The 24914-nt window shown below is 44.9% G+C and overlaps 1 protein-coding gene across 12 annotated transcripts in view; it reads left to right on the top strand.

Annotated features, from left to right (window-relative positions):
• Window positions 1–24914, top strand: part of PDE11A (phosphodiesterase 11A) — a 749805-nt gene that overhangs the window by 658985 nt on the left and 65906 nt on the right. For all 12 annotated transcript variants that reach the window (XR_011022809.1, XR_011022806.1, XR_011022807.1 and 9 more), the window contains one exon: window positions 23349–23426. Coding sequence is in view for 1 of the 12 variants with exons in the window: in XM_068245440.1 (XP_068101541.1) it covers window positions 23349–23426 (78 nt within the window). In the remaining 11 variants the exon portion in view is untranslated. The remainder of the gene's footprint in view (window positions 1–23348; window positions 23427–24914) is intronic.

Here is a 24914-nt window from a genome sequence, read left to right on the forward strand (position 1 = left end):
TCAAGTGTTTTGAGGCTGATAGGACGTAAGTGCTATACAAAATGTAGTATTTCATGGTGCTGACACAGGGGTGCCTCTAGTCATTTTGTCACTCCAGGCGAGAAAACCTGTGGCGCCCCCCCCCCCCCCCCCCCCCAGGAAAATAATCTTAATGCAGCATCGTTTCACCAGAAAATAATCATAATGTGGCAGTGTTTCATCAGAAAATAATAGTAATTATCGTAATTCAGAATCATAATTCACCAGAAAATAATCGTAATGTAGCAGTGTTTCACCAGAAAATACACTTATTGCAGCAGCAGTTCACTGGAAAATATTCGTAAGGTGGCAGCGTTTCACCAGAAAATACACTTATTGCAGCAGCATTTCACCAGAAATTAATCATAGGGCAGCAGTGTTTCACCAGAAAATAATCGTAATGGGACAGCGTTGTCAGAAAATAATCGTAATGCGGAAGCGTTTCACCCGAGAAAACACGTAATCCGAGCAGAGGGAAAGAGTAGAGAGGGAGAGGCAGCATAAGATGTAAGAGGGGGGTAGAGGAACAGAGAGGAGGAGGGATAGACAGCATAAGATGGAAGAGGGTGCAGAGAAACAGAGGGGAGAGGGAGAGACAGCATAAGATGGAAGAGAGTGCAGAGGAACAGAGAGGGGTAGAGACAGCATAAGATGGAAGAGGGGGCAGAGGAACAGAGAGGGGAGAGGGAGAGACAGCACAGCACTAAAGCACAGGTTTACAGCTTTACCAGCCTACAGCCTAACCAGCTTTCAAAGAAAACTCTAGTATCAAAAGAGCAGGGCACATTCTAGCAGTTATAACAGTACTGGGAGTCTGCACACAGGACAGGAAGTGTTCTTAGCAGCCTGCCTGCATACCTTCTCTTCTGCCTGTGCATGCAGCTTATCATCTCTGGAGTAGTGATGGGTCGTTCGCGAACGAGCCGGCTCTAAGAGCCTGCTCTTTGCTGCGAACGACAAGAGCCGGTTCTCAGTTTTGAAAGAGCCGATGCCTCAGCCGCCCCACAGAGCTCTGCTTTGCTCTGCAATAAAGGGCGCTGAGGCATGTTGGGAGATGTAGTCCTCCTCTTGCAGCTTGTAGGAGTGTATGGGGCGGAGCAGAGCAGTAGCAGGAGGGATTGCCCCAGTCAGAGAAGCAGTCTGGAATTGTCATGGAGACGGGGGCGGGGCTTTTACTCCGATTCTGAGTGGTGTTTAGTGATATTTAATGAAGAGCCGATTCAGAGCCGTAAGAGCCGGCTCTTTAATGGGAGCCGATTCAGAAGAGTCGATTCTCTGAAAAGAGCCGGAATTCCCATCACTACTCTGGAGCAAAAACTTCCCTTCTCCCGGACTGTGTTGCTGTCTTGTGCGGGGGCGGGGCTCCAACAGGGACACATCACATTCTTCTCTCTGTGACTGCATCTGTCCCCTGGCTGTCTCGCTCCAGTGTCTGTGTGCAGCCAGTGACACAGGTAGGGGGTCAGACTGTCGGGGGCATAAGCTGGCTGGCCGCTGGCTCCTGGTTTGACTGGCGTGGGGCGGAGTTAAAGGCTGGGCAACACGGGATAAACACTTTACCTGTGTGGCTACTGAGAAGAAGGGGCACGGCTTTAAAGAAGGAGCCTGGCAGAGAAGAGCAGTATTGATTGCTCTATTGGCTGGGGAGAAGTGGAGGTGGAGGCACTGCTGAGCACATGGTAGCGTGCTGAGCACCGGGGAGTCGGGAGATAATATAATACAAAAAAAAAACATGGTCACGGTAGCAGCGGCGGGGGAATGCTCCTCACCACCTCATGGCGCCTCACCACCTCATGGCGCCCCAGGCAACCGCCTATACTTGCCTGGTGGGTGAGACGCCCCTGTGCTGACATCACCAACAACATTGCTATTATTCATACAAAAAAAAAAAAAACAAGGAGTAGGAACCAATTATGGGGAAAAAAAGAGAAAAATACTGTAACAGTTTACTCATAACTGTATTGAGCATGTCTCTGATTTAAACATGCAGATAATGATATTGATAAACATATCTCACCTTACTTTGTTTTTACTTCAACTAAATGGAGAAAATGTTAATGAGTTAAAACAGACAAGATGGAGAGAGATAAATTAAGAGATACGTTTTTTTCCTAGGAGATAATTTTTTATTTTTCTATTTTTCAGCACTCTGACATTGAAAAAGTACCAAAAAGTAGGTGAAAATGTACTGCCAAAATTATTCTAAGTATTTTCTTGCTTGCTGGTGGCTTGAAAGGCATTTTATTTATAAGATGTGAAAATATCACCTAGGAGAAAATGTTGAGAAAAATACCCGTGATACTCGAGCGTTAACGTTGGTGACGCTGATTGCTGTAGCAACGGTCATGCTACTCTTGTACTGCGGGTCACGCTAATAGAGTAACTTACGGCACCTGCCGTCGGTAGTTAGGGTAATATTGCTGTGTGCAGTCTGTGCATGGCAGTATTACTGCTGTTTGGTGAACCAACCCCATGGAGAGATGAGTCATGAGATAAACAGATAAGGAAAGATGATTCTAACACAAGTTTTGAGAATAAACCTCCTTATATGTCACCTCCCGATTTATCTCTCATCTATTTTATCTCATGAATTGTCTCTCTTTGTATTTCAGGTGAAAAATTCATAGTATAAGCTTTGTGAATCAGCCCCCAAGGAGTGATTATTCATGAGATCTGACAGATAAGATGGTTGAGTCACTAAAAGCCTTTAAAATTTCTGTGCACAGATAGGAAATGTTACTGGTGCTTACGCAAGCAGAGTAGCACATGCAAGCGCAGTTAGCACAACCCATGGTTCCTGTGTAATGAGTGTTGCTATGGTAACCTGCATTATGTAAGTAGCATAACACTCATTACCGTAGCAACAGTTGCATTACACAGGTACTGCAGTTTGCGCTAATTCTGCAACGTGAACTGCTCTGCTGGCGTAAGTACCGGTAGCATGGCCATGTGCTATCTCCACACAGCAATTATACCCGCTTTAAGTGAATCAACCCCACATAGAGATAGTTCATAAGATACATTTTGTGAATCAACCATGATGTCATAGTTATCTGAAGTAAAGGGGTGTTTAAAGCACTGCAATTTTTTTTACCGAATTCCAGTGCTGTTTTTTTCTGTTGGAACCAATACCTCCTAAAATAGCATGTTTGTTTTCGTGCGTGAGATAGCCACTTATATTCCGGTTCTTACTGCCATTAATATTGTACATCGTGGTGACTTAATTTGAGTTGCTCCGTATCAATCATGGGAAGTTTAAATAGATTTGGAATCTCCCAGGAGCCCTTCTGTGGTAAACACATGAAATAGTCAAGTGTGCCGAAAATAAACTCCTTCTTAGGAATATGAGAAGAATTTCTACTGAACGTAACCACTGTCTTTCGTGTGATGTGCACAGAGGCACAGACTCCATGTGTGCATGTACAGCACAGAGAATGCTAGGGTACCTGCTCCAAACTGAATGCAGACTTCATAATAAACCCCCAAAATGAACTTTAATAAAGAGCCTTAAAGACTAGTGTTTTCATGCAAAATTCAATAGCCAAAAGAAATAAAATCTGGATCAGACGGACAGCTACCAGTGTCCATCCTAAACTTTTAAAGGACAACTGAAGTGGGAAGAATATGGAGGCTGCCATATTTATTTCCTATTAAACAATACCAGTTGCCTGTCAGCCCTTCTGATCCAGAGGCGTATCTGGGTAATATGGCGCCTATGGCAAAGACTGAAATTGCGCCCCCCCCTCTCCCCCCCCCCCCCCCCCCCCCCGTTTATTGGTTGAAAGGTCTCTCAGGCAGGTTGAAAGGTTCCAGTCCAATAAGAGATGAGAGACTACAATTCAATACTGCCAAAGAGGCAGTTTAGCTTTTCTCTGCAGCCTGCACCACTGAGATGAGACAAATGTGTCCCTAGATACTAGAGGTAAGCAACTGGATTACCCAAATACCAGAGTTTAAAATGCCCCCCCCCGCCCCCAGGATACATAGATCCACAGATCCACAAGCCATCATCCAGATAAAATAATAAAATTGTCACACACCTCCAAATAAAATAGTTAAATAGCCAGGTGTTTCACAACAAACAAATTAAATAGGCAGGTCCCAGGTGTGTTGAGATAAGAATATTGCGTAGCCAAGTCCACCCTGCATTAATAAATAAGTAGCCATGTTCCCCAGATAAAATAATTAAGTAGCCATGTGCACATATATATTAGTATTAGGTAGCAATTTGTATCCCCGTGATATTAGAGCTGTCCCCCAATTGCTGGCTGGGCGCAGTGTGCTTGCTGAGGGCTGTATGCAGGGAGCTGGCTGGGGCAGGATGCTGGCTGCCTGAGGCATGGTGCAGGCTGTGGTAGGGTGCTGCCTGGGGGCAGACTGCTGCCTAGCGTAAGGTGATGGCTTTCTAGGGCTGGGTGCAGGCTTGGGCTGGGTGCAGGCATGGGCTGGGTGCAGGCATGGGCTGGGTGCAGGCATGGGCTGGGTGCAGGCATGGGCTGGGTGCAGGCATGGGCTGGGTGCAGGCATGGGCTGGGTGCAGGCATGGGCTGGGTGCAGGCATGGGCTGGGTGCAGGCTTGGGCTGGGTGCAGGCTTGGGCTGGGTGCAGGCTTGGGCTGGGTGCAGGCATGGGCTGGGTGCAGGCATGGGCTGGGTGCAGGCATGGGCTGGGTGCAGGCATGGGCTGGGTGCAGGCTTGGGCTGGGTGCAGGCATGGGCTGGGTGCAGGCATGGGCTGGGTGCAGGCATGGGCTGGGTGCAGGCATGGGCTGGGTGCAGGCATGGGCTGGGTGCAGGCTTGGGCTGGGTGCAGGCATGGGCTGGGTGCAGGGTGCAGGCATGGGCTGGGTGCAGGCATGGGCTGGGTGCAGGGTGCAGGCATGGGCAGGGTGCAGGCATGGGCTGGGTGCAGGCATGGGCTGGGTGCAGGCATGGGCTGGGTGCAGGCTTGGGCTGGGTGCAGGCTTGGGCTGGGTGCAGGGTGCAGGCTTGGGTTGGGTGCAGGCATGGGCTGGGTGCAGGCATGGGCTGGGTGCAGGCATGGGCTGGGTGCAGGCATGGGCTGGGTGCAGGCATGGGCTGGGTGCAGGCTTGGGCTGGGTGCAGGCATGGGCTGGGTGCAGGCATGGGCTGGGTGCAGGCTTGGGCTGGGTGCAGGCTTGGGCTGGGTGCAGGCATGGGCTGGGTGCAGGCATGGGCTGGGTGCAGGCATGGGCTGGGTGCAGGCTTGGGCTGGGTGCAGGCTTGGGCTGGGTGCAGGCTTGGGCTGGGTGCAGGCTTGGGCTGGGTGCAGGCATGGGCTGGGTGCAGGCATGGGCTGGGTGCAGGCTTGGGCTGGGTGCAGGCATGGGCTGGGTGCAGGCTTGGGCTGGGTGCAGGCATGGGCTGGGCGCAGGCTTGGGCTGGGTGCAGGCTTGGGTTGGGTGCAGGCATGGGCTGGGTGCAGGCATGGGCTGGGTGCAGGCATGGGCTGGGTGCAGGCATGGGCTGGGTGCAGGCTTGGGCTGGGTGCAGGCTTGGGTTGGGTGCAGGCATGGGTTGGGTGCAGGCATGGGCTGGGTGCAGGCATGGGCTGGGTGCAGGCATGGGCTGGGTGCAGGCATGGGCTGGGTGCAGGCATGGGCTGGGTGCAGGCTTGGGCTGGGTGCAGGCATGGGCTGGGTGCAGGCATGGGCTGGGTGCAGGCATGGGCTGGGTGCAGGCTTGGGCTGGGTGCAGGCTTGGGCTGGGTGCAGGCTTGGGCTGGGTGCAGGCTTGGGTTGGGTGCAGGCATGGGCTGGGTGCAGGCATGGGCTGGGTGCAGGCTTGGGCTGGGTGCAGGCATGGGCTGGGTGCAGGCATGGGCTGGGTGCAGGCATGGGCTGGGTGCAGGCATGGGCTGGGTGCAGGCTTGGGCTGGGTGCAGGCTTGGGCTGGGTGCAGGCTTGGGCTGGGTGCAGGCATGGGCTGGGTGCAGGCTTGGGCTGGGTGCAGGCATGGGCTGGGTGCAGGCTTGGGCTGGGTGCAGGCATGGGCTGGGTGCAGGCTTGGGCTGGGTGCAGGCATGGGCTGGGTGCAGGCATGGGCTGGGTGCAGGCTTGGGCTGGGTGCAGGCATGGGCTGGGTGCAGGCTTGGGCTGGGTGCAGGCATGGGCTGGGTGCAGGCTTGGGCTGGGTGCAGGCATGGGCTGGGTGCTCGTTAGGTGTTACCTGTCGGCAACCAGTCCTCCGATGAGTCCGATGAATGATTGCTGCCCCTCCGCCGCCTGAGCATCCTCTTTACAGCCAGTATCAGACCTCCGATCAGCGCGACAGTGGAGGCATAGAAGAACACACTCTACTCGCGCCCGGTGTACTTCAAATGCGGAAGTGACGTCATTAGTCACTTCCGCATTTGGCGTACACCAGACGCAAAGAGTGTGCGTCCTACTCTGTCTCTGCTTACGCGCTGATCGGAGGTCTGATACTGGCTGTAAAGAGGATGCTCAGGCGGCGGAGGGGCAGCAATCATTCATCGGACGCATCGGAGCATTGCGGGAGGGGGGCGCAGGCACAGCGGCAGACAGTACAATGGTGGCATGGGGCAGGCATGGCGCCCATGGGTGCATGGGCGCCCATGGCACAAGCCATGCCTGCACCCCTCTAGTTACGCATCTGTTCTGATCTATTTGGCTGCAGTAGTGTCAAAATTACACCAGAAACAAACGTGCAGCTAATCTTGTCAGATATGACAATAATGTCGGGAACATCAGATCTGCTGCATGCTTGTTCAGGGTCTATGACTAAGAGTATTAGAGGCAGAGGATATGCAGGGCTGCCAGGCAACTGGTATTGCTTAAAAGGAAATAATTATGGCAGCCTCCACATGCCTCTCACTTTGACCCTCATGGGAACCGATGCAAACCGATGACAAATGCTTTTCTGTGCGGCAGCAGAGTAGCATTTAGCATTGGCTAGACGAGTCCCCACAAAGCCATCCATCTGAACCAGCCCTTAAAGTGTACGAGAGATCTGAGATTTGATAGTCACCCGTGGCTTCCTCCAGCAGCATAAACACGTCAGAGTTCCATGCTATCCTCCTGCGGTCTGCCGTTCAGCCACGATCAGCCCCGGTAACAGGCTCAGTCGGGTCTAGTCTGCGTCTTCTGCGCATGCGTGGGAGGTCTATCAGATCTCTGGTTTACTTTAAGCTGCTGATAAAATTGTTGCATTTGATGACAACTTTTTAGCAACTTCTGATGGGATCACATTAGTATTCTGGAATTTTTGTAGCGAGCATGTTTTGCTTTGGACTGGCTGAAGTAATTTTTTGCAGTATAACTACTGTGAAAACGCACCAATGCCTCAATGTAGACCATGTTGGAGGTCACCTTGCTCCACCCTAAAGAATCCACATTGGAGTAAAACACTGGTCATTGTACGAAGTTCAGTATTACAAATTCAGATGGTGCTTTACATTGGTTTGACAAATCTTAGACTATCTTTAATACGTAGAAGTAGTTAATGGAATAGGCAGTGGTGTCACTAAAGCAAATTTTATGCTGCTCTCCTCCACCCCATCCACTGCCTCCTGACCTTCTTTCCCCCGCATTATTTACACTGGGTTCCCCAGACAAAGCAGGAGGTTTTGGTGCAGTGGGTGCTATGTCTCAGCTAGACATACCCATAATATAACTTGTGGGAAGCAGGAACCTGAACCTTGGCAAAGGATAGCCGATCTTAAATTTAGCGCAGCCGCTTAGCTATGATATAGCTGGACAGTCGCAGTGGCAGGGATGTTGTTCCTTTCAGAACTCATAAATCGGCAGCAGCCAGTGGAAGGATAGAATTAGGAGTGGAGGGGGGGAGGATAATGTTAGAAGTCAAGAGGGGAAAATTAGGATTGGAGTAGGAGGTTAATGCTAGGCATAAAAAGGGGGAAGGTTAGTGATAGAATTGGTGACAGAGGGGGAATAAGATGAGATATTGCCCATATCCTGCAAAGGAAACAAAAACACAAATAACACAAGAAGAATTTTTGCTTCCCCGGGATCTCAGCCCTTTAATTTCCTCTCCCACAAAACCTGCTTTAAAGAGACTCTGTAACAAAAAAAGGTCCCCTGGGGGGTACACACCTTGGTAGATTGAAGACTCAGTGTCCCAGTGAGGCTTCCCCCTCCGCTGTAGCTGCAGGCTGTCCAGCGCTGGCTCCCCCGAAGTGTCCCGGAATCCTCCCTCGACAAGGCTGACAAGCACTGATAAGCGCTGATGTATTTGCCTTTCCTGGCTCCAGAGGTGGTGCTGTTGCTGCAAACCATACGGAGATAGGCGGAAATATCCGATCTTGGTCGGGTGCGCTCTACTACGCAGGCGCAGGAGAGTTGCACCTGCGCAGTAGAGCGGGCCAACAGGGATCGAGTATTTCTGCCTATCTCTGAGCGGAGAGCGGATACTGCGCCTGCGCTGGAGCCGGGGAGGTAAATATTTACATCCCCGCTGTTCAGAGGGGCACAGCGAGACCACCGTGGGACACAGGAGGACGGGGGAAACCTCGATCGGATCTGAAGGCTTTCCCCTACCGAGGTGAGTACCCCCCAGGGGAACTTTTTGTAGTTACAGATTTTCTTTAAAAGGACAACCCCACTAAATGCTGCCAGAGCACAGAGGGGAGCAGTGTAAAATGTTAAATACCGGTTCATGTAAATACATACGAATAAGAAGTACATTTCTTCCAGAGTAAAATGAGCCATAAGTTTTTTCTTATGTTGCTGTCATTTTCAGTAGGCAGTAGAAGTATGATAGGTTTTGGACTAGCCAATCTCCTCATAGGGGATTCTCAGGGCTTTTCAAGGAACAGGGAGGCTGTCAGGATCTTTATATAATTCTGTTTCAAGGGGTGTATTTATAAAAAATAAAGACCATGCTGAGAATGTTGAGACTAAAACATGTCGGTTCTGCCATATTTCTACTACCTACTGTAAGTGACTGCAAGATGGGAGAAAAGTATAGCTTTTCTTTTATGGCTAATTTTACTCTGGAAGAAACCAACTTCTTATCTGTATGTGTTCACATGTATTTTAAATTTTACAATTTTTACATTACATTGGTATAATAACTACCACTTTAATGGGAACATAAAGTGAGAAGGATATGGAGGCTCCCATATTTATTTTCTTTTTAGCAATACCTGTTGGCTGGCAGCCCTGCTGATCTCTTTGGCTGCACTATTGTCTGAATAACAGATAAACAAGCTAATCTACACAGACTTCAATCAGTGGTGCACCTGATCTACATGCTTGTTCAGGGTCTATGGGTAAAAGTAGAGGCAGGCAGTTTGAATTGCTCAAAAGGAATGAAATATGTCAGCCTCCATATTCCTCTCACTGCAGTTGTGCTTTATCAACAGCCACCTAGGCATCCCTAATGCTGGGGATATACAGCTCGATTATGAGCCATTAAGATGGCTCGATAGATTATTTCTGACATGTCCGATCTCTCGCTCGATCGTTTCGCTGCTCGATTCCGGATTGAAGTGAATGGAAAAAAATAAGAAAAACGAGAGGAAGACAAGAGAATTGACTGCGGAATCGAGCTGCAAAATGATCGAGCGCGAGAATCGAGCGGCAAAATCGAGCCGTGCATGCCCAGCATAAGTCTTACGCAACTGAGAATAAGCAGGTAATCCTGTTTGTTCTACATCCCTCATCCCAGTACTAATTACTCACACCTCACTATCTTCACTGTGTTTAGCATTGTAGAAGCTGGGAAGTCAATGTGATGTAGATTCTGGATCACTGCACTGGTACCCACAGATACTGGAAGCCATCTGGACCAGGATATGGGAGAAAGTTATCTCCATCAGAAGTCACCATGCTTAAAATATTCTCCAAGTGCTCTGCCATAGGAATGCCCTGGAAAATTGGGAGATGTATTTGAAGTAATAGATGATCTAATCTTCTGCACATTCCAGACAGCTTTCTGATACATTATCGCTCAGCTTTTCTCTGTGCCTCAGTGAGACAGCGGCACACATTGTGATCAGGCACAGTGCCCGCTAGACAGATGGGCATGAGCGCAGGCAGCCAGCAGCCCATTTATGTGTGGATGTTAAGGGCAAGATTCCCAGCTACATGAATCCTAATGGCTCCCCATTGTGTTTACAAGCCTATGGTTCAGGAAGAATGCCATCACTGAAATCCATTCCCAGCCTTGTTAACTGTTTAAGAAAGAATATAAATTTGATAGCTGCAGGGAAGAGATGGTCTAGCTTGGTGTTATTACCAATACCATAATATATGCCTATGATTATCTTTCAGACATTTACTGGCTTATCCTTATTTAAATGTATGTTCAGTTGTTCTCATAGGGCTTGTATCTTGAACAGTATGCTAAGGAAAACTTCCTCGTTGCTCAATGTAGCCAATCATACTGTGACTGTCTTTCTCAAAACACAGAGAAAACAAGGATTCTGATTGGCTGCTTTAAAAAACAATGAGTATTTCCTTGAGAACGCTCAATACATCAAGTCCCTATTAAGATAACAGGCAAAGTGCAGTAACAAAAAATCAGCAAACATCTTCATTGCCCAGAAATTAAGAAAGGTAAAATCTGATTAGGAGAATATAAGTTATGAATATAAATAATATGGGCAGCCAGCTTTTCTAATTAGCAGTGCACTACTCAAACGAGGTGGGCCAACCTGGGAAAATGGTAGTCAGTTATAGTAATAAAACCAAGTGGCCCTACATGTTCGTACTGCAAAACCTTTATTGATACAAAAATGTCATTGGAAAAACAGCATGATATACCCCTTTAAAAAACATAATTTTAGGATATAAGTTAATAGGACTGATCCAAAATCAATTTTTTTTACCTACGTTTTCTCCTAGGAAATCATTGCCAAAAATCCTTTACCACGTTAATTGTGATGTATGTGATAGAGAAGAAAGGAGAACGGAGGTGTTTATATCAAACACCCTATTCAATGCGCCTCTTGTAGATCACCCCTTTTTTATTATTAATTTTATTATGTATTTATATATAGTATGTTTTTGGTATTTTGGAGAAAAACCATGCAAACACATGGAGGACAAACACACTCTGTGCAGGTATCTTCCTTGTCAAGATTCAAACTTGCGCTTTAGCACTGCGAGGCAAGCATGCTATCCACCATGCCACTGTGCCAACCACTGTAGATATTAGCAGTAAGCAGTAGCAATGAAAGTCAACGGATGACTTGCGTCTTCTAAAACAGCAGTTGTAATGTGATCTAACAGTTGTGAATTCTGATCACTTTCATTCAAGTGAATTGAGATTCTGATCACCACTTTAGGTTAAAGTAACTGATTTGCAGCACTGATCACCAGGTCCTACTTACTACTTTTTTATGAACGTGTTATGATAAAAAGGGACAGTCAAATAAATAGGCAGCTATATTTATGGAAGGTTAAACCTTATGCTTTTGAGATTGAAAATGCCTAAACCTCAGTTTTAAATGTTAAAGTGATGTTTACAGCAGTCATTCTCAACTTGGAATCTAGCACATGCAGAGGGAACTCTGGGGCTGTGGACATTATGGTAGTATTGCCAACCAATTATCTTTGACCTGGTTTCCTTGTCATCCAGGCACACAACCAGTTCACAGCATTTCACCAACCTGGCTGTTCCAGTCTCTACTACTCTGCCCTCCACTGCTTCTCTGGTTGCTTCTCTACACCGCTGCTCCAGCATCTCCCTTACCCTGGTCCTAATTACCACTAAATAACTGCTGAGAATACTGTAACATTAAAAAGACACTGAAGCGGAAAAAATATGATATAATGAATTGCTTGTGTAGTATGGATAATTAATAGAACATTAGTAGCAAAGAAAATATTGTCATATTTTTATTTTCAGTTACATAGTGTTTTTTTTTTTTAATAACATTGCATCATTCTCTAATATTTGCAGTTTACAAACTACTCAGCATTCTAAATGATTTTACAGAGCAGGCTAGTGAACTTTTGAACTTTCCTCTGCAGAGAAAAAGTAAAATACATTGACAGACACTTGAGATAATAAGCTTTAGAAGACAGAGCTCGTTTGTGAATATGAAAGTTGTAGAGATCAGTGCACTGGCGTAACAATAGGCCCTGCAGCCCCTGCTCTCGTGGGGGGACCCGGGCCCCCCCCCGGGGCCCGCTCGGGCCGTTTTGTGGGGGCTGGAGGGGTGGCAGCATGAGGGGAAAGCCTTGGCCACAGTTGGCGGGGAGAGGGAAAGTCCCCCCCCCCCCTCCCTCACCTCGGGGCTCTCCCCTCTGCGCTCCCCTCCAGCTAGTTACAGTGTGGGCAGCAGGGGGCAGATACATACCTTCTTCCGTGCGTTCCACCGCATACTCCTTGCTCTAGTGGTTGACGTCACTTCCGGGTCATGTGTAACATGACCCGGTGATCATGCAGGCTGTGTAACATGACCCGGTGATCAGGCAGGCTGTCTAACATGACCTTGTGGTCAGGCAGGCTGTGTAACATGGCTCGGTGGTCAGGTAGGCTGTGTAACATGACCCGGTGATCAGGCAGGCTGAGTAACATGACCCGGTGATCAGGCAGGCTATGTAAAATGACCTTGTGGTCAGGCAGGCTGTGTAACATGGCTCGGTGGTCAGGTAGGCTGTGTAACATGACTCTGTGATCAGGCAGGCTGTGTAACATGGCTCGGTGGTCAGGTAGGCTGAGTAACACGACCCAGCGGTCAGGGAGGCTGTGTAACATGACCCGGTGATCAGGCAGGCTGTGTAACATGACTTGGTAGTCAGGTAGGCTGTGTAAGATGACTCGTTGGTCAGGTAGGCTGTGTAACATGACCCGGTGGTCAGGTAGGCTGAGTAACACGACCCAGAGGTCAGGTAGGCTGTGTAACATGACTCATTGGTCAGGTAGGCTGTGTAACATGACTTGGTAGTCAGGTAGGCTGTGTAACTTGACTTGGTAGTCAGGTAGGCTGTGTAACATGACTCGTTGGTCAGGTAGGCTGTGTAACATGACTTGGTGGTGTCAACATATTCGTATCACCATATATTGAGTGTACTAAGTATTTAACTTAGTGATCATCACAAGTACAAATAGATATGAGTTTTCCAGATTGCCAGTCAAAGCAACCTTATTGTCAAAGTACACACCAAAATAATAGAACAATGTCTACTTGCTATTTGCTGCCACTGGAACCACCTAGGGGCATTTTGTAAAAGTTCTGCTCATTTCAAGCTTTGTGTATTTTTTCTGATATATTTATCTGGGATGCTTGTTTATAAATTATAATTGCACTTTTTTTTTATTATTAACCACTTCCCAACTGAGGGGTTTTACCCCCTGACCACCAGAGCAATTTTCACCTTTCAGCGCTCCTTCCATTCATTCATCTATAACTTTATCATTACTTATCGCAATGAAATGAACTATATCTTGTTTTTTTCGCCACCAATTAGGCTTTCTTTAGATGGGACATTATGCCAAGAATTATTTTATTCTAAATGTGTTTTAATGGGAAAATAGGAAAAAACGTGGGGAAAAAATTATTGTTTTTCAGTTTTTGGCCTTTATAGTTTTTAAATAATGCATGCTACTGTGATTAAAACCCATGAAATGTATTTGCCCCTTTGTCCCGGTTATAAAACCATTTAAATTATGTCCCTATCACAATGTTTGGCGCCAATATTTTAATTGGAAATAAAGGTGCATTTTTTTCAGTTTTGCGTCCATCCCTAATTACAAGCCCATAGTTTATAAAGTAACAGTGTTATACCCTCTTGACATAAATATTTAAAAAGTTCAGTCCCTAAGGTAACTATTTATGTATTTTTTTTTTTATTGTAATTTTTTATTTTTTTTTTAATTATAAGAAAAAAAAATGGGCAGTGTGGGAGGTAAAGGGTTAATTTTGTGTGTTAAACTAATTTATTTCTATGTAAAAAATGCTTTGTATGTAGTTTTACTATTTGGCCACAAGATGGCCACAGTAACATTTTGTTTATGCGACCTGCAAGTGTCCGGAAGGACGCTTGCAGGAAGTAGAAAGAGGCTGAGAACTTTTTTTTTTCCCACAATGGTCGCGCTGCTCAGCCGAGCGGCAGCGGATCATTGCGGGGCTGAGATCAACGAACGGGAATGGATTTTCCCGTTCATTGATCTTCGGGCAAGCGGGCGGCGGCGTGTTTACTAGCGGCGGGCGGCGTGTTTACGAGCGGGAGCACGGACAGCGGCGGGAGCGCGGAAAGTACGTATTTCTCCGTCCCTGGGGGTTAAAGGATGGAAAAAGGGACGGAGAAATACGTACGTGCGGGGGTAAAGTGGTTAAAAGATAATAAAGTGAACCACAGTATACATATTAAACACTTGTTAAACATAAATGTGCTTGATTGAAAGCTATGGCTGCCTGGACACACATCACCTTAAAACCCCATTCATTTCTCTTATAGTTCTCTTTTAGGTGATTTAGAAGGGGGTGGAGTTTGTATTATATTTATACTTTTTTTTTATTATTGTTTTGACACTGTTTACTATTTTGTCTATAACTGGTAGACAAGCATTTTTGTAGTAAAACACAATTTTCTAGTTGTCAGCTGGTGCAAATGTTATGAATATCTCCCATACTGTTTTCCATTTGAAGGTAAGAGACACTCTAACACATCAAGAAAAATCTCTCCGAATCTCAGGTTTTTATAAACGAAGTAACGAGCTGTACGCGGGTTAATACTTTCATTCTGCAAGCTTGTTTACACGGCTAGACACAAGGCACAGGAGACATACTTTGTGCCACCAGATTAGTCATTTTTGTGCGGAGTGAGACTGTTCCGAGGCTGCTTGCAATTTGGTACAAATGAGCCATGCTCATTTTAAATGTCAGAGGCTGCCAGATGGGCCTGACAAATGTGATTTGTGCACAGGTTCACTGGCTACAGTGTAAACCGGCTCACAGATGAGAGCAGCTTTTCAAGATCCCTGAAAGTTGCAGTTCCTTACAAACATACAACATGTCCATTTCATCATAAGACCGCAGATTTATTATCTCATATTGGCTGTCTTTGCTTCCATCCCCTATATGTACATGTAAAATAACCCAGCGTCTCAGTGTCTGGAACCAGCCAACCACAGACACAAATGAATTCCCTTTGAAGGTGGCGGATATGACATGGGGGGAAGGGTGGTGGGGAGGGGTGCTCGCTGACTCCTGAAGATTGGTCAGGCGTGAGAACCATTTGTATTATCACTGGATATTCTACTTTCCTCTCAAGTGTATCCATATATGTTCATATATAAACAACCAGCTTTATAGCATGTATATTAAATTATTAGGCTGAACTTTAAAGGACAACTGAAGTGAGAAGAATATGGAGGCTGCCATGTTTATTTCTTTTTAAACAATACTAGTTGCCTGGCAGCCCTGCTGGTCTGTTTGGTTGCAGAAGTGTCTGAATAACTCCAGAAACAAGCATGCAGCCAATCTGTCAGATCTGACAATGATGTCAGAAACACCTGATCTGCTGCATGCTTGTTCATGGTCTATGGCTGAAAGTGTTAGAGGCAGAAGGTCAGCAGGGCTGCCAGGCAACTGGTATTGCTTAAATGGAAATAAACATGGCAGCCTCCATATCACTCTCACTTCAGTTGTCCTTTAAAGTACCACTGATTCGGAAAAAAAGAACCCTGTGACATAAACATCTTTTCTTAATACTTACCTTCCGGTGAATCAGTCTGTCAAGGTTTCTTGTTCCTCCCTGGCTCTGCTCAGCTGCTGTCTCTGGTAGAAAATCTTCCATTTTCAAAAATGGCACCACCCCAGAACTGCTTCTGGGTCAGTGCTTTCAGAAGCACTGAATGCCATTCTTCAGCACAGGACTCACGTTTGCCCAATGCATACACACAAAACACTTTTATCGGGAGCAAGCATGAATGGGCAGCAACTGGGCAGAAAGGAATAGAAGCTTAGGGGAAAAGATGCGTCAAGTAGGACAGACCAGGCATGGACAGAGGAAAAAGACTACCTCTTCCTTCTTTGTCCATGGGTGTCCCAGTTGAATATTTAAGGAGAGGATTGCAGGGAGCACAGAAAGGTAAAAGGGGGGCTGTGATGCATGTATGTAGGTATGTATGTATGCCTGAACCACTCTAGTTTCACTTGTGATCATGTTGCCTGACAATCTATAATAAGGTTTTGGTGGTCGTTAGTCATCACTAACAGCCAACCTTGATGGAACGTCTATTGATGTCCCCACAGTATGAACATTAACGTGTCCCCTCTCCTCCCCAAAATCAGGATCCAATCAGCATGTATGTACAGTGATAATTCTAAAACTGCCACTCTTAATTTTTAAGTACAATTTTTAGGGATGAAAGTGAACTACAGTGTCCTTTGGTCAGGAGTTTGAATTGGAATTGGAAAACACAGAAGAACATGGAGAAAAGCTACAATTCAAGGACAGAAGAACCAGTTTGATCTTTTAAAGTGGATTTCAAGTGAGAGAAAACAGTTACTTCTGACAACACCAGATCTTGCTTTCTTGAAATACTGGGCAGACCATCTAGCACCACTGTTTACAGACATTTTACAAATGCACAGTATTTCAAACTATCTGTGACACTTCCTGTGGTTCCTAGCGCTTTACAAAACTGTCAACATTGTGCCTTTCCCTAAAAAGCCAATATCTTGACCAACAGTCATATGTGGCCTTCAGTATCTGCCAGCAGACTTAGGTGACCCCATGATCTGCCAATAGGCATAGGTGGGCCCCAATATCAGCCAGCAGTCATAGATGCCCCCCCATCATCCAGATGTCTTTGGCGGCTCCTAATATTGCCCAGCAGTCATATGTGGCCCCAGTATTGGTAAGCATTCATAGATGGCCCCCAATATCAGCCAGGAGTCATAGTTGGCCCCTAATATCGTCCAGAAGTCATTAATGGCTATCAGTATCTGCCAGAAGACATAGGTGGACTACGGTATAAAGTGGCCCCAATATCAGCCAGCAGCCATAGAGAGAAAGACAAAAAGAGAAATGCTCCTTGTGTTTAAATATATGGGGATGCTTAACCCCCTTAAAGTAAGCAGTTCACCTTGAGTTGTTTCTGAGAGAGTCAGTATTGACATATCAGCAAATAAGGCTTATGTGTAGATTCATTCAGTCTTATTTGCTGATTCGTAGGTAGTACTACTGTCCACAGTAGGTAGTAAAACTAGTACGATGCACTGTTGATTAATTTTGTTGCATATTGCTGTCACTCATAGTAGGTAGTTAAACTGACAGATTTTGGTCTAGTCCATCTCAGTCCAGCTGTATTTTCACAGTTGGATTGAGCAACTGCCATTTAGTAAATTCTTTTGTAATTAAGCAAACACCTGATAATCCCCCATGAGCAGATGAACGAGTCCAACACCTTTCAGATTTTCTCTACTCACTCTAAGTGATAGCAACATAGGAAAAGGGTAATTTATAGTCATTTTACTCTGAAAGAAATCTACATTTTATAAGTACGTATTTTGTATTTTACTGTTTTTTGCAGTAGCTATCCTTTAAGTTCTATATCTTGTAAACGTCACTAGCTAATAGCAATCAGTCTTACTTGAACTACATTTCCCTTGATTCTTGATAGCAGACACAGAATCTTTATTTACACTCATGCTGGCTGACAGCAGAGCTCTGTTGCTGCCCACCTCATTAGTATTAATTATCTGAGTACATATTGAGGCACCATTGAGTGAGTTTGGCTTTGGGTACTGCCAATAGTAGCAATATCGGTAATATAACTATAGACTGACCCAGTGCCCTATTCTCACACTCCATACTGCGGTCCTACTAGTTAACACTAACCCCATATGGTCCCACTAGCTAACACTAACCCCCCTAACGTATGGTCCTGCTAGCTAGCACACCCTCCCGCAGTGCAATGGCTTGCTGCTCTTAAATATCCTAAGCACTAGCTGATCGTCTACAGATAGATGATCAGCTAGTGTAAATCATCCCTACATTGTAGCTGTCTACTACTGTAATCAATTGGGTACTAGAGTCCAGATTAGGCACCCAATACCTATGCTTCACATTGGTGTCTATCTGCTGATCTCGGCACCCAAATAACCTGGTCTGTAATCATCTCCATTATTGAGTGGGCAGTTAACTGACAAATAGCATATAATAGCATTTTCTCCTCAACAAGAACTAGGAAAGGTATCTGAGGTCTGCATAACAAAAAGTCAAAGATTAGCTGACGAATAAAGTATGCATTAAAGTATCAACTAACTAACTAACTGAACGGCTATTCAGTGATTCCAATGCAGTATATATTGTTATACAATTCATCAACTTTTTGACTTTAGATGGGCTTTAAGTTGTGGAAAGCAAGACTATCTTTAGACCTGAACCCACAGTAGGCATGATGATGGAAAATCCATCTTTTTCTAATGAACATAAGCTTGAAGTTGTTAGAGGTCATATAGGACCACAAGCAACTGTGTCGCCTTATTGAATTTGAGGGGTTATCTCTGGAAAATAATAATAAAAACATGCCAAGGTACGACAGTGAGAACGACAGATACTTTATAAGTAATTATTTTAAGTAAGTAATTGAAAACACAGAATAGCGAAACATCACTAAAAAGAAATCTTACCAGTTTTATCAAGCCACACTTGGCTGAATTGGTTTCTTTTTTAATTACAGCACTGGTGATTGTAAATCATTAGTTTTAAACCACCACTTGCAATTAACATCTCCATACGTCATTCCGTGCCCTTTTCGTGCTATTATTAGACTTGCAAATTATCACCAGTGGAATACCCCGAGCCAGGTGATATAAAAGTCCAAATGACAAATTGCCTTTTCTTTGTAAAAGTTCAGATAATTGATTTTGTAAAAGAGGTACCACAAAACTTCAAATGACTCCATCGAAGCTCTGAGTATTGTGATTAATGGAATATAAAGTACTGTGGTTTAGATTTAATACTCCATGAATGGTTCTGCTCTGTGTGCCAGTATCTTGAATTATATTTTGTCAAAAGTTCAATCTTGGGAAGTCCATAATTTCAAACACTAAATTATTTTTTTTCTTGGTGTTGTTACATTGATATTGGTTTTGTTACATTGATATTTATTTAATATCAACTAATTCATCACACTGAAAAATATATCAAGTAAACAATTTAAAGGCAATTAATTAGGATTTTTTTATTTCTTTATTATAGTTGGTATTAAAATATTCTTGAAGTTTTTTTTTGTTTTTTTGTTTTAAGGCATTCGTGAAATATTTAACTTATTAATCAGAAATAGAAATGTGATATTGGTTTAGAAGTTCACCTGATGGTTTGATTGAAACCTTTGTAAGGTCAAGAAAGGGCTTGATGTGTTGCATGTCAGTAAAGATTGCATAGCTATAGCATACATGTCAAACTCTGGCCCACAGGCCAAATCTGGCCCACAGAGTAATCAAATTTGCCCCCAAGTGGTTTCACCACTTTGCATTATGTTTGGCCCACTCTAGACCACCAGGGAAGCTAGATTGGAGGTGAAGCCCTAAATCACTAGGAAAGCCATATGGGGGAGGGAGGGGGAAAGCAATAGACACTAGTGAAACTGTATAGGGGAGGGAGGGGTGTCCTTAGACACCAGGGGACTGTATAGGGGAGGGAAGGGGGCTACTAGACACCAGGGAACTGTATAGGGGAGGGGGGGGGCACTAGACACCAGGGAACTGTATAGGGGAGGGAGGGGGGCACTAGACACCATGGGACTGTATAGGGGAGGGGGGGCACTAGAAACCAGGAAACTGTATGGAGAGGGAGGACAACTAAACACCAGGGAAGTGTATAGGGAAGGAAAGGAGGGCCACTAAGCACCAGGGAACAATTAAAAGAATGTTTTAATCAAGAAAAGATTAAATATTACAAATGAGCGCTACTCCCCACACCAGTTTGGAAGCCAGGCAATCCAGTTACCACCAATTCACACTGGCCATACTTTGCTTCATTGAAAAACATTTCATGGAGGGTCAGTGGTGGGCTGCCTACACTCCCTCCCAGCTCCTACAACCTCATCTGCCACATCATAAGTGATCTGTGTGGTACGTAAGACAACCTCTGCATTGCACAATACACTGCCTGGGGAAGGGAGAGGGGCTGTAGTAGCCATGCCCCTCTTATAGGAGACAATGAGAGGAGGTGTGAGTGTCTTTAAAGCGGATCCGAGATGAAAAACTAAATATAACAAGTAACTTGTCTATATATCTTATCTAAAGTTTAGATAGTTTACACAGCAAATCTATCTTCAAACAGCTTCAACAGTATATTAATATTTTTTCCTGTGATACAATGGGAGCAGACATGTTTTCTGCTTGTCACTATTACACAATTACACACACAGGCAAGCTTATCTGTATCTAGGCATGCTAATCTGCATATTCTGTGAAAACTCCACTCTTATCTCCTCCATTAGGGCTGGTTCAGACGGATGTTTGTGCAGCGTCTACTGCCAGCGTTTGGGGCTTGGCGTTAAACGCTCCCATTCAAGTGAATGGGAGCGTTTGTACCAAGCTTTTACGCGCGTTTACACGAACGCGGCGTTCGGCTCCCGATTTTCCCTGGCGTTCAAGGAGCCCCTGGAAGCTACATGTAGCTTGCAGGGGCGGTTAACCACGACGGGTAATGTCCCCCTAGGGGAAGAAAAAACGCGACCGCATGCGAACGCAACGCGAACGCTGCTGAAAGCCTGAACGCATCACGAACGCAACGCCAACGAACGCAACGCCTCTGAACGTCCGTCTGAACCAGCCCTTACACAGGCAACTGATCTGTATCTGCACTGCAGCTCTCAGATTGTGAAAACTCTGCCTCTGAAATCTATAGCTAGTAACACCTTTTTCACCTGCCCAGACTGAAATCCCACAATCCTTTGCAAGCGCCAAGGCACTCTGAAGAAGCTGTGGGTGTGGTTTGTTTAGTTTATCGGAAATTAGGGTATTAAAACAAAACAAGTATTTGGCTTGAAGAATGCCCTATAAACTATATGTAAGGAACACAATTATGCAAGGAGTAAAAGTTCATCTCGGATCCACTTTAACAGCTATGCCCCCACCAATACAGTGCAGTGGAGGTACGGTGAGTGTCAGTATGTGCCACACTCTCTCTCTCAAAATCTACTGGAAAGTAAAGCAGTTGTGATAATGTGATGGCCAATCTCCAGGCCATGTTCATCAGACCAGTCCACCTTCTTCCATTGCTCCATGGTCCAGTTCTGATGCTTGCCTGTCCCTGTATGTGTTTTCAGCAGTGAACAAGAATCAGCATGAGTACTCTTGATTGGGGTGTTGCTACCCAGGCTTATAATAAATAAGCACAAAGAAAAGCAGTAGATGATAATTGTAAAATTTGCTCTTCAAATATATACTTTTAATCTTTAAAATTAAAATAAGAGTGTGAGACTCCAGGAAAATCCTATTTACCGTAGAAAGACAGGTGGTTTGGGCTTGTGCTTACAGCCGTGTAGCATCTGCCACCTTATCTATTGACTTCACAACACCACATGTTACAATAAATGTAAAAGCAAAAGGAAAAAAAAGTCAGATACGTAAAGAACACCTGTAATGAAAAAAAAAACCCTTCTGGGGTATACCGAAATTGGGAGAGGGAAGCCTCTGGATCCTAACAAAGATTCCTCCGCCCCTCCGTTCAAGTGCCAGGGTCCCCCGAAGTGTGGCGAGGTAAATATTTACCTACCGTGATCCTGCGCAGACGCACTAGCCACTCTTCATTCGGGTTAAGGCGGAAATAGCCGAACCCGATCGATCTGCTCTACTGCGCAGGCACAAGTCCTTTTGCACCTGGTCAGTAGAGCGGATAGAATTTGGGCTATTGCGCCTGCGCTGGATCCCGGCAAGGTAAATAAATCCTCGCTTGTCGGGGGAGGATTCGGGGGAGCCAGAGCTGGATTCCTGTTATCTACAAAGGTCGGGGAAGCCTAATTGGGACCATGAGGCTTTCCCCTCCTGAGGTCAGTATCCCCCAGAGGGAGTCTTTTTAACTATGGACAGGGAAGGCTCTGGATCCTATAGAGCCTTCCCTTTCTTCTCTTGCTTCCCTCGTTTCAGGGTTGTCACCCTGTTGTGTGTACTCAACCAATTGGTCGAATACATGTCTGTGAGCCCTTGGGAGGCTTCAGAAGCACTCGCATCCCCGAGTGCTTCCAAAGATGGGCAGCTCTGTACTGCCCATGCGTGAGCGCAATTATGCACACACTCGTGCATGCGCAGTATGGAACCACGCGTCTTCTGAAGCACTTGGGTACCTGAGTGCTTCTGAAGCCGCCCGAGGCAGCAAAATAAATGGGGGTGACAGAGCTTGAACGAGGGGTACAAGAGAGGACAGGGAAGGCTGTATAGGATCCAGTGCCTTCCCTGTCCATAGGTAAGCATCTAACTGGTTTTTGTTTTTTTTTGTCTTTACACTCACTTTAAGTTTGTTTTTACACTCACTGCTTTCCTTGTTGACTTTAATGCATTCCACTTAAATTCCAAATGCTGCTGTTCTTTCCTATGTATTATCAATTCAGGTTGTCTTTAATCCTGAGCACGATGGCGTAGTGGTTAGCGCTCTCCCCGGTTCGAATCAAAGGCAGGTCTACATTTGCAAGGAGTTTGTATGTTCTCCCCGTTTCTGTGTGGGTTTTCTCTGAGCACTCTGTTTTCCTCCCACATCCCCAAAACATACAGATAAGTTAGTTTGCTTCCCCCTAAATGGGCCCTAGACTACGATACATACACTAAACAATACATACATAGACATGTGACTGTGGTAGGGATTAGATTGTGAGCTCCTCTGAGGGACAGTTAGTGACAAGACAATATACTCTGTACAGCGCTCCGTAATATGTCAGCACTATATAAATACTTAAAAATAAATAAGGGATATGTGCACAGCTGCAAGTAAGCACAGCTACACAGTTAGTTTTTAAGTTTGAAATGTTCAGTTCAAAAGGTAATACAAATTACACTAACATGATTGTTTTGAGAATTTACCTTGATCCATTTGGCGTTTGATTGACCTTTAAAGGGCCAGCCTGCCCTTAACAATATTACAGTGGTGTTTAATGAATATCAACTAGATCCTGAATATGTTACTAAGCTTTTTACTGGTGTATACTGTAGAGTTGAATGGTGATTTTTTCTTCCTTGCTCAGGGTCTGCACAGGGAGGGCATTGTGTTACATTGAAGCCAAAGTCTGATCCATCTTGATAAATTGTCATGATAACATTGTCAAGCACAAGTGGCAAAGAAATCTCATAACATCACATCCTATAAAAATCTCTATTTTTACATCTCTGATCCCATTAACCTGCCCATGTTCTTTGTTTTTCAGGAAACGAAATGAGTTTTTCGAACTGGTCAGTAAAGGAGACTACAACTGGAATGTTAAGAATCACAAGGATACATTTAGGTAAAAATAAGAAATAAAGATTGATGCTGAGCTTGCTCAGGCTGTTCTGCACTGTGTACAAGTAAAATAGAAATACACCATAGCCAAGGTGACAAAACATATCCATTTATGCTGGAGAATGTTCACTTAACATCTTATCTATGGAATGCTACTGAATCTGATGTAACTATTTAGATTTTTTATTTTTCTTAGTTTTGCCCAGTTCTCTTAATAACCTAGCAAAAGATAAAAGGACTTTAAAGTGGAGCTGAACTCAGAACTTCCTCTCTGCTCTAAAAGATATGCAACAACATAATAACCTTTAAAGAAAAACATTTCTTTGTTACAGCTGATACAAATCCTGCAATAAATCTGTACTGTTTCTACTTCCTGATTCATGGAAGTAGACATATTGTTAATGTCCTGTGCTTTCAAATGAGCTTATCTGCCATGACAGACAGGTTACACAGGGGAGAGATCAAATTACAACTTGTGATGAGACACAAATGAGGGTGAATTAGACAGGCTAAACTCTCTAAATACATACAGGGTGTATTTCTCTATGCTTTCCTTCTGTCCTTTGCAAGCGTTTAGGCCCACTTTAAACACTGGTAGAAGACATGACAGTATGAAGGGTACATGTAAAATAAACATATCCAATATGGATTCAAGTTAACAGTATTGCAATGAGGCCGGTTATCTATAATCTTTTCATGAATTTCTTGGGAAACTGAACAGAAAGAATTGTAGACATTTTTGCCAATTATAAAATTGCTAAGAATTAGTAAAAACTCAACAGAGATTATACAAATTGCAAAAATATCTTGTCAAAATGCCATACTGAGCCATTAACATGGATGTAGAGCTATATTCTGAGGCCATAGGTTGCCGTTCATATGCTTTAAATGGAATACAGTCAGATGAAATGGAGAATGATTTGGGAATGTAGACTACATGCAAACTAAACTCAATGGCAGATATTGTGAAGGCTACTGGTGTAGCTACAGGTGTAGTACAATTCAGGTCACTATGTCAATGAATGGGGATGATTCAAAGAAAGTGAATGAAAAGTTACCCTTACAGTGAAATTCACTGAAATAAGTATTTCTTAAATTCATGCTTAAACAGGCACTATAGCGAAAATTATGCAGTTCAATTATACCCACCATCCGTTATTTAATAGGGACAGCAAAACTTCTACACAACTGATCTGCATCATTAAATCAGCTGTTCCTGATGGGGATGTGACGGGTTGGCTGCTCCCTGCTCTCTATTAACTGCTATCAGCCTTCCGTCTCTCTCTGCCACAGCTGCTTTATAACTACACAATACAGAGCCATGTTGTTGCAGGCTTCTCACATGTAGCTATAAAGTAACTAAATCATCATGTTGCTGATTAGTTACTTACTTACCTAGTAGTAGCAGTAGGGTATTGTACCGTGTTAGGGCTCTTTCACATCAGACAACGCGAGCAGGAGCCGTACTCTTGCACGCGTTGTCTGCCTGTGG

Source organism: Hyperolius riggenbachi, chromosome 7 (genome assembly GCF_040937935.1).
Source record: "Hyperolius riggenbachi isolate aHypRig1 chromosome 7, aHypRig1.pri, whole genome shotgun sequence".
NCBI lineage: Eukaryota > Metazoa > Chordata > Amphibia > Anura > Hyperoliidae > Hyperolius > Hyperolius riggenbachi.